General features: G+C 38.6%; 2 protein-coding genes across 2 annotated transcripts in view; both read right to left on the bottom strand.

Moving 5' to 3' along the window:
• Positions 1-203: 203 nt before the first annotated feature.
• On the bottom strand, positions 204-6,065 carry LOC137983000 (probable serine/threonine-protein kinase DDB_G0271682). Its single transcript, XM_068830194.1, has 3 exons — positions 5,814-6,065; positions 3,427-4,241; positions 204-1,902 (listed from the first exon to the last, which is right to left on the bottom strand). The coding sequence occupies exons 1-3, from the start codon at positions 5,854-5,856 to the stop codon at positions 1,687-1,689; spliced, it is 1,074 nt and encodes a 357-aa protein (XP_068686295.1). The 5' UTR covers positions 5,857-6,065; the 3' UTR covers positions 204-1,686.
• A 4,832-nt stretch (positions 6,066-10,897) lies between these two features.
• The window catches only part of LOC137983080 (ubiquitin carboxyl-terminal hydrolase CYLD-like), a 12,056-nt gene continuing 11,870 nt past the window's right edge, over positions 10,898-11,083 (bottom strand). Inside the window, exon 2 of the mRNA XM_068830298.1 lies at positions 10,898-11,083. This exon is cut by the window's right edge and continues 437 nt beyond it. Coding sequence (XP_068686399.1) covers positions 11,071-11,083 — 13 coding nt within the window. The 3' untranslated portion in view covers positions 10,898-11,070.

The raw sequence follows: 11,083 nt of genomic DNA on the forward strand, positions 1-11,083 counted from the left end.
AAACCAATCAAAACTCGAAGTAATTTCACGTAGCCGACACAAAGCGCGGGAAAATGTGCACGCGCGAGCGACCGCGCGAGCCACAATTGGTTTTGGTTTCACTTCTGGTTGGTTGAAAAAATGGCGCGAGAACTTTGAGCCAATCACTGAGTGAAATAAATGCAAAACCAAAGTAATTCGCTTATTACTTTCGACACTCAATTGAAAACGAGTAAAAAGGCACCTTGTTCCTCAAGCAACCTTATATCAAATATACCGATTTCTGACAGAAAAACGCTTTGATTATAGCAATTATACTGTTTGGGGAACCTATGGGATAACTTTGTAGAATAAGTCACAAAAGCTACAAAATAGAGCAGCCAGTGTTTTGACTTTTTCAAACTATGACCGGCATGCGGGTTATTTCTTCGAACTTCGGCTCGCCAGCAGCAAATTCAAAGAGCTACAATGGCTTACAAATCTCTACACGAGTTGTCCACAGACTATTTATGTTCTAGATTTTAAAAAAGCAGAAACCGCATACAACCTAAGTGACTCTAGGAATAAACTAAATGTTCGATTACTGCGTACTATTACAAATAGCTTTACCTTCAGTGGCGCCATTCTATGGAACAGCCCTCCTTGCAACTTAAGGCGTGCAGAGTCCCTTGGGCAATTAAAAGACTTAATCAAACAGATACTTTGAGGAACAGCATCCGTGGAAAGCAACTTATTTTAGAAACATTTAACTCTGTACAGTAATTTTGTAATTTTGCATCAAATAGCTGACGACTTAACCGTGTGAAAATAAAGATTACCTTATTTATCCCTACCGCCGTTAGAAATCACGACCTATTTAAATGTTTTGGAGAATTGCTCCATGCATTAAATTTACACAAGAAATTCTTCTGAATTTTGCACATTTGTGCAACGCTTGTAAGGCGAGTACAAAAACGATTATTGTTTCAGTGGTCAAAAGTGAAATAGGTCGCAACCGCATTTCACCTTCCATTCCATTCTTTTCTATCCCACTCTCATTGTAGGTCTATCCTAGTTCTAAATCTCAGTGCAGCGCGCACTTTAGCACGTTAAACACAGATTTTTATTTATGATTTAAAATGTTGCGCATGTTTGAGCGTTTATTTAATGATTTAATATTATTCTTAAAAAAAAAACTTTGTGAGATTTCCACTTCTAATCCCTTACTCTAGGATTTTTTCCCTCTCTATTCCCTTTCTTGCCCAATTATTTGTATCAAGTTTACTACCACAACATTATCTAATATAAAAATCACTCGTTCATTAATCGTATTATATCACTTTTCTTATGACTTTCGTTTCCCTTGCGAAAACTGTATTTCTAATAAAATCAATTCTATTGCATTCTAATGTTATTCTATATTCCATATCTAATTAGCTTTTCGAGCTCGGATAGTGCGATATTGATTATACCTTTCTGACTGATTCACTCGATCTTGTTAATCAGCTCACATACTATAATTATGACTCCGTGTAACATAATATGGAAACTGACTGCGTCAAGTGTTGCCAAGCTGTGAAATTTGTGCGGGAAACGAAATTTCCCGGGACAAAACGGAATAATTGTTAAATGATATTGTATTTCTAATATTTTCTATTCGTTGTTGCTATACCTCTCTTCAAGTTAGGGAATATCTAGGCAAATTGACATCTTACGAGATTTTAGGTGTTACATCAGCTGATCAGTTCCATCACATTGTTCGAATTCCTGGATAATCTGTGCCATGTCTGGTCTCATGGCAGGATCAGCCTGAAGGCATTGCCGCACCAGATTCCGGAAGAGTCGGTTTCTTACAAGAAGAACTTGTTCTTCACGTCTCTCGGGATCTGGCATTTCCCCAATGCACATTTCACACAGAAGAACACCAAAGCTATACACATCAACCTGAGAAAAGCAACAGTAATGTCTCTTGCAATATAAGCAGTAAGACGGGTTGTAATTATTGTAAGAGGACCGTGCTTAACGGCGACCGGTTAGCTCAGTTGGTTGAGCATTGGACTACTGTGCGAGAGGTCGGGAATAAAATAAACCTCCGGCCAGACTAGCACTCAGGGTCTTTAAATAACCCAGGGGAAAGCGTTAGACTCTCTAGTCTTCTCAGATAAGGACGATAAACTGTAGGCCCCATCTCGCAACCCTTCAATGTTCATAACCCTGTGGGACGTAAAAGAACCCACACACTTGGCGCAAAGAGTAGGGCATTGAGTCCACAGTCAGATGTGGTCTGTCCTCCGTGGAATTGCTAGAGGGTCGTTAATTTGTAAAATATGAAAGTTCAATTGCATCTCCCTTTCTAAATGAAATTATCGTATCGTATTGTTAGCATCTTGAAAATTGACTTTCACGCACTAAACATCAAAACACCATAACTGGAGTAACGCTAAGGTCTCAAGGACATTTCCGAGTGTGAAGTTTCATAGCAAATCACCTTTAAAAAGACCCTCCCAAAGTCACAGAAATCACAGACAATTGTAAGGATGGCTACCGACCAGCCACTCAGATGTAAACACATCAACAAATTTGGCATTTTTTGAGAAAAATGTTCCACGCACGCTTCAGTCTTTTACCCTAAGACTTCCATCATTTACAGTCTTTCGCCTTAATTTCATTTCATTATAATTTTCTATAAATAAATACTAATGTATATCTTCTAATAATCACAGTGCAAAGAGGTGTTAGCAAGCTTTGTTGAGTCCCTCTCAGAATGACCCCTCAGTCTCATTTCATTAAACTGGTTTCAAGAACTGAAGACCTTCAATATTATCATCGCCCGATTTTCGTTTGCCAAGAACAATCTCTCTCCCTCTGTCTCTCTCTCTCTCTCTCTCTCTCTCATATATATAGGGTTAGGGTTATATATATATATATATATATATATATATATATATATATATATATATAACCGAAAAAGTGGAAAGAAATCCTCATCTACTATAAAGTGCTCAATAGCAGAGCTAGAGCTATGAATAATTATACTCCAAGAGCTAGGTTATTTGAACATTTACTGCAACTCTGAGTTTCATGCTTCTTGCGAAGCAATCATCAGGCAACTGCCAGAAATAACGGTTACAATCACAGAAATTTGAAATACAGAACAGCGGATACCTACGTGACGTCTAGGCATGTCATTGCATCTTTACATTTTTTAACATGAATTTCCTAACATGTCTACAACACGATGACAGCTCATTTCTTTTGTTTAGAAATTAGACAGTACTGTTTCGGCCTTCTGGGCCTCATCACTGCAGTGCTGATGTCTGGGATGGAGGTTAAGCTTACAAAGCCACCCCAAATGTCCCACACATGTGGTACATCTATACATATATATTGTCTATTCATGATAATTTAAAGGTCAGGAACTGCAAAGACATACAAAGATATGTATATTTATCGATAAAAAAAACTAACCTTGGATGTTTGATTGGAAGAAACTGCCTCTGGCGCACTGTAAATCGGAGCACCAGGGGCTGAGGTCATGGTCTGTTGCACAAATCTAGCAGTGCCATAATCTGACACTTTGCCTCTCCACTGTTCACCCTGTCGCCATAGCAACACATTTGCACTACTGACATCCCTGTGAACGATGGGAGAAGGCTTCATGTGGTGAAGATAGTTCAGTGCTCGAGATATATCCAAAGAAATTACAGATATTTCTGTTTCCGAGAGTTGGCGTTGCCCTAGCAAAGCTCGCAAGCTCATTTCCATGAGCTCAGTGACAAATAAAGGACTTCCTTCATCATTTGTTGCTCCAATAAACTGCAACAAGCAAGGATGGCGGCATCTTGAAGCAATGTTCATTTCTCTCTCAAACAAAAGTCTGTTGTGATCTGAGAGAATCAGTTCATGGATTTGTTTCACAGCTACTTTGCAGCCACAATATGTTGCTTCGTTGACACTTCCCCAGGCTCCCTTGCCTAAGCATTTATCCTTTACCTGGATTTCACCACGGGAAATGACCCAATCACAAGATTCCTGACAACGCAGTTCAATAATCATTTGCTGAGCTGCTGAAAGGCTTCTCTCTAGCTCACTTAACGCTTGATTTTTCATCCCCAACTGCGTTTCAAGGTTTGTTTTTTCTTCTTCTTTTTCTCTGATTTGTTCTTCAAACCTCTGTGCCATCTCCATTAACCGTCTTTCCGAGTTCGCTAAGCACTCCTCCTTTTCCCTTAACTGCTGCTGCAAAACCTCTAGTTGTCTCTCCAAATTTGCCTTTTCCTTTCCTGTGCGAGTAAACAGGGATGTTGTAAAAACTTGGTAGTAAGGAGTAATAATGATAATGATGCAGATAATGATAATAAGTTATAGAAATAGGTCAATGACATAATGGCTAGACTGAAATCTGAAAGAAACACTTACGCAAATTGTATTGTCGAGCCTTGTATAAAAAGTTCACACGTGCTATTATTTTGTCTTTCCTTTTAGAGAAAGAGATGGTCAAAATTCTCATTTCCAGTTTCACTAGTTCCCAAAGTATCTGTTCATCCTGTGCAAAGAGCTTTTTTTTTTAAAATCTGGATAAGATATCTTAATCAAATCTACATAATCCTCGTCTTCAAGTTAACCTGCTACCAGGCCCATTTTTAGCTTCGCTCATAATGTTCTGCTATCATGTCGCTCGCTAAAATTGGGCCTGACCAAAAATCTCTGAAGAATTCCGGTGGCCGACCAAAGTCGTGATCTGATTGCTTGTTAAATGCTTGAAGTGAAGACTCCTTCGTGATCGCGCGGAGCTCGCGCAAAGTCCTTAAGACTGATCCGCCATTAGCGCACGAAGAAGTTTTTCACCGTTTTTCTTACAATGACGGCGCAACTTGATTTTGTTTGTATAAAGGTTCATATACCATCTCAAACATATCATAACGTGTCCAAAATCTGGTTTGAATCTCTGGAAAGTTTTTTATGAAGAGAGAAATTCGTGATTCCGTTGGCGAGTTCTGTGGCCATGTGGTCGAACGAACTTTCCTGCTTCCCTGTAACGTTGTTTTGAAAACCAAACAACGAAAGAAAAGCCGAGAAATTGGTTAACTGGCTCTTTCAAATGCCGATGAAAGTGTACATTGGTTTCCTGGATCAAACAAAAAAGACGTATATATATCAACAGGAGACGATTCTGATAAAATCGCAAGTTACATGAATGTGTAGTCAATTATCTGTACAAGAACGGCTTTACTTACATTCTTTGTTTGTACACCAACGAGTCAAAATTGCGTCATAATATTTCCAGTTTAGTTGACTTAAAATTGGCATTCGAGAAACCAAAATGGCATGTTTCTGGAGATACCAATTGTGCAAAAAGCGACAAGATAAAAAAAAAAAGACTTTGCTTGCAGGGTAGTGGTTGGTGCATTAATTTTAAAAAAACCGAAACAGGTATCTTCCTTTAATTTTGACTAAATGAAAACTAAGGTAAAACGGAGCTTATCTGAGAGGAAAGGTGAGATATTAACGCCGAACAAAACATGGAATTCTCAATCGAAGTCAAAATAGTGAACAGACTCCTGAATGGTGGATGTCACTAAAGTGAGAAAAAAAACTAAAACATATTGCCTCACTTCTCACGTTGTCTACGCTTGAAAACTTGAAATCAGTAACATCATTTAGGTTAATGATCTCAGCCCGGTTACAAATTTAAAATGTCAAACTTACAAGTATGCAAGATTGTATATTCGGTGAAGTTCCGAAGAAAGATTTCACCCGCCCTTGGTCTATAGCCCCTACTTCATATATATACAAACAAATTATTCTTCAAAAGTAGGTATTACTGTTTGCAACCGTGTGACAGCACATATTACCTGAAGTTTCATTAAGATCATAACTCGATGACCTTGGAAACATTTCGTCATTCTGTCTTTTTTCCTGTTTGATTGAGCCAGTTCGTTCTTTATCCTGCTTTTGTGATGTTGCCCTAGTCGTACCCTCTCCAGGGTCATTTTCAAAATCTCTCTCAGTTATGACAGTTTCTATATCGACAAATGCAGCATGATCCCTCTTACAGACAAAGAGCTGTCTTCCCTTCCATCTACCAGTTCCACTTCCAATTTTGTCATCCTAAACAAAGAAAATGCAACTGTTAAACACAATAAAACACTTCCAAGTTATCAAAACAATACTTAAAATAATTATAATCAATATACATGAAAAACAGTAAGAAGGTGGCATTCAGGTAACCCATACATTGGTCTTTACTTTGCCTGATTTTCTGTTTAAAGGTCACTGACTGATGGTATTTGTCAAAAGTCTTTCAATAAGAAGGAAGTAAATTAGAAAATAGACAACAATAATCAGTAAAAAGCGCTACAACAAATAAACTATTAAAAGGTTGAATGTTCATGCTTAACCAACCTCGTTCCCAGGGTCTCTCTTTACTGCGTCCTTTGTCGTTGAGGAGAAAGACCCTGGTTGAGGCTGGTCACGTGTCTCACAAAACCTGGGAGGTTTACTAACTGTGTGTTAGGGGAGGGGTAGCAATGTAGGCTTTGTCATCTTTGCGAGCAAGGGAATCAGCACGCATTTGAATTTGTGGCCAGACGACCATCGAGAAAATGTTTCACGGCAAGGTATTTTATGTACTACTCATACGGAATTCGACGTAAAAGGCAAAAAGTTGTCGTCTAATCGATCAGACGCAACAGAAAATATACTCGCGTCGTTTGATTTTTTACCCGTGTGAAGGTCCGACTTGAAGCTCAAGTGAGCAGTCGAATCCTGGATCGAACTGAGTGATAACAAAGAATGCTTATAATAGCTTGCAACAATTTGAAAGAAAGAAGGCTTTGTCGCGCAAGAAAACAAGCGAGACATTAATCCCTACTAAATCAAGGAATGACCTAAAATGATCGAAAATGACCTAAAATGAGCTACAACGGTGTCGAAAATAAATCTAGACGTCTCTAATCACCTAAAATTAACTAAAACAGCGTTGCATTGCTGGGTAAAGTCATAATCTTTACGCTGTCAACTCTGCACCAATCAAACCCAAGTTGCCGGGCAAACTCAAACTTACGCTGTCAGGTCTATGCAGAAACCCATAAGGGTTGAAACGTGTAACGCGCGTTCACAGCTTCCGAATATTCAGTGCGTACTGACTGGTTGAATGTTTCAGTGCTAAGTACCATATTTGGAAACCCCTCGCTCTTGATGTTCCAAATATGGTACTTATCAAATTGAATATTCAGAAGCTTGTTTCCTAGCACACAAGGGGCCGTTACACGTTTCAACCCTTATGGGTTTCTGGTATATGCAAATGACAACTGCGTTGCCAGGCGAACAGCTTTCTTTCGCACCGTCATCTCCACGACGGGTGATAAGAAGGCTTGCGTGACATGCTAGTCCCGCTGTTTGTCAACGTTTGCGAGAGTGATTGTTACAAATACCTTTTAACAATAAAATCAGGCCCTCTCTCAATAAAATAAATTGTCTCTGTATGTCTCTCATGGGAGGAAGGCATTTTTTTTCCCTCTCTTCCCCCCAAACAAACCCCTGTCACGTGAATGTTTAGTCTATTCAGTAGACCTTTTCACGGTTTCTGACGCCATCTTGGTTGGGGGGAAAACGCGGCTTAAATTATAGTGAATGTATGGGATTTTGGCCAAATTCAAACCTCTATAACTCCGCTGCAAAAAGACAGATTTGAAAAATGTTAAAATATTTTTAGTCGTTTTATTAACATCATTCACTCGACGGAAAATTAGATCATCGCACAAGGCACAACGTCTAAAAATTGGATATTAGAAATCTCCTCATGTCGCTTCAAATTTCGCGGGAATTTGCATAATTTTGTTCACAAGGGTTTATACGAAATTTACAAATTTCATTTACGGTCGTTATAACTTGATTCTGATCGTCATATTACAGATTATTCCATGAACGCGCGTTGGATATGAGATGGTAAATGGCCAACGAGGCGCGTAGCACCGAGTTGGCTACAACCACTCTCATATCCAACAAGCGCGAATGGAATAATTGTTTTATTAAATTAATTAAACTCCAAAAGTTTAGAAGTACGAAATACTAGCGAAAAAAGCGAGAAAATCCTAGCGAAATCGAAAAAAGTTGATGAAGATGCGATGTTGTGTAATACCTCGTGGTCAGACAGACGCAGGCTCATCACAAAAACATTTCTTACCTTTTCGCGTATCTCTAAGCTTCGAAAGTGATCCAAACTTTCCACAAAAACGTTTTTCTTTTGCTTTATACCGAAAGAAATTTCGCTTTCTGGCGTAAACGTTTTTAGTGTAGCAACGCTAAGCGCCATCATTTACCATATAAGGTCAAACTAAGGTATATGAGCTGATAACCGAGATTGAGTGAACGAATCAGAGCACGAGAGTTGCATTATCCGAGGTTGAGAATTTAATAATTCTTATTATTAATGCTACTAAATTATCCAGTGGAAACAACGAGGCCCTATTAGGGGTTATCAGGAATACAGGAGATTTAGGTAAAAAACCTATAGGGATATGGGATACTACGGAGAGAAATTAATAGGATGCAGGGTATTTAAAAAACCGAACTGGTATTACAGTGATACAAACCACAGGAATTAACGGGATATGGGTCAGGATATTTAGGGATACGGGATGCTTAGATTCCTCCCTCTCCTAATGGGGCCTCAACAATCAGCACAGCTCAATACTATCACAATTCGTTATCCTAGACGAGGATATGTCTCTGGAACACCATGTTGCTGCTATTTGTAAATCCTGCTTTTCTTATTTAAGAAACATTTGCAAAATCAGGAAACATATCAACGTTAAGGCCTGTGAGACACTTATCCACGCATTCATTTCTTCTAAATTGGATTTTTGCAACTCGCTTCTTTATGGCCTGTCTAAATTTTCAGTGCAAAAGCTACAACTCGTACAGAATGCTGCAGCTAGAGTCCTCACCTTTTCTCACAAATCCGAACATATAACTCCAATTCTGCGTACCCTACAGAATTTGGCTACCCATTGGGCAAAGAATTCAATATAAGATTTTACTTCTCACCTTCAAAATCCTCAATAACTGTGCACCGTCTTATTTGTCTGACTTAATCAAACCTTATAGACCTTCAAGGACTCTAAGGTCCTCTGGCCTCCATCTTCTGCCTAAGCCCTCTTATAATCTTAACTGTTATGGAAAGAGAGCTTTCTCTTGTGCAGCCCCTGAGCTGTGGAATTCACTCCCTCATAATATCCGAACAAGTCATTCTATATCTATATTCAAAGGCTTACTTAAAACCTGGCTTTTCAACAAGCATACTTGGACTAGTTATTGCAATTGAGTTGGTTTATGATCGTGAAATAAGATTACAAAACCTGTGTTATCTCATGGTTTTATTCTATTGTTTATGTGTTTATTGTTTTATTTTTTGTCTTTGTCTATTAATCAAGATATTTTTATTAATTATCTGACTATAAGGTAAAGGTAAAGTCTGACTATACCCCTTTTTATACATTCTATGTAAATATTCACTTAAGTTCGAGCCGCGAAGGTTACGGTTGCATTATACGGGATTCTTATCGAGCGGGTAATCTACTATCCCTGGGGTATGCACATTTGTGACTACGATGAAAAATAAAAAAATCTTAACTAGATTATTACCGTGGTATGCATGATATGCATCCCACGTAATTACCGGTAAAGGATTTATAATGGTTCAAATTTCGGCAAAATTCCCATATATTCACTGTAATTTAAGCTGTGTTTGCCCACAATCAATATGGCGTCAGAAACCGTGAAAAGGTCTGTTGTTTTGAAACTACATGCGAGATCAGTAAAATTATTTGTAACATTAGTTTTGCCTGTTTTACTTCATTTTAGGTGATTAGAGACGGCTAGATTTATTTTAGATACCGTTGTAGCTTATTTTAGGTCATTTTAGATACCATAGTAGCTCATTTTAGGTCATTCCTTGTTTTCGTAACCACGCGTTTATCCATGGCAAACAAACATGTTCAGCGGTATCATGTTTATATGTCGAGGATCCACCTCAAAACAAACTGCATGAACATGTGCAGGTATTTTATTTTGTTCTTTAATTTTCGTTTTTATTTCGAATATTAAATAAAGTGATTCCTTAGTCGCAAGCTTGAACTGCGAGTGCAGGGATGGCGCAGTGGTGAGAGCACTCGCCTCCCACCACAGTCGGCATCATATGTGGGTTGAGTTTGTTGGTTCTCTACTCTGCACCGAGAGGTTTTCCCCTCCCCTCAAAAACCAACGTTTCCCTTGATTTGCCTTAATTGTTAATCTCAGCCTACAGTGTCCCCAATTAGTGCTCCAGCGCTAGAACGACTAGACACTTAAATAAAGTTCCTTTCCTTTACCTTTCCTTTCCTTTAAATTGTCGTTAAGATATTTTTACAACTAAACACAGCTTAGCGTTTCAGTTATTACACAAGTAGTACGTACATTTTTAGCGCCGGTAAAATAAAGTATTCTTTCATGACAGTGTATGTTCTGTAGAAGCAACTTTAGATACCAAAACGAAATCTTTTTTTTTTGGTAAACGTTGATCACCACTCGACATCAAAGGCATTATCAGTCTCAAAATCTTCACCGCTTATGTGGGAATTCAACTCCTGTGGGAATATAACATCAGCTCTTTTGACTTTGTTAAAACTTACACTGAATTGTAACGATTATTTATTTTAAAAATTGCCTTGTCAAACGAATATGCTTTCGCCCAGTTGCGGGATCAAAATATAACCTAAACTCATAGTTGATGCATGGAGATGGTTATGAAACTCAACAGGTCTTTTTGTTTCATGTTTTTGTCTGAATTTTTGGCCTCGATGGTGCACAGAACACACCCTTTTTTAAGAATTTAACCAATCAAATCTTTCGATTAAATTATGCTACTAATATGCAAGCCCATGCCAAGCGAAAACAATAGATTGTGCACTGTCACGGTCAATTCAACATCGATTGCGACTTTGTTGTCGCTTTTGAAAGTTTTAAGGTTTCATAACCAGTGCCTCGATTAACTATGCCAAAACTCTACCCCAGTGGCGAACTGCTTGTCGAGGAGTGCGACGTGACCAGCCTGAACCCGGGTCTTTCTCCTCAACGACATAGG

This window comes from Montipora foliosa, chromosome 1 (genome assembly GCF_036669935.1).
Source record: "Montipora foliosa isolate CH-2021 chromosome 1, ASM3666993v2, whole genome shotgun sequence".
NCBI lineage: Eukaryota > Metazoa > Cnidaria > Anthozoa > Scleractinia > Acroporidae > Montipora > Montipora foliosa.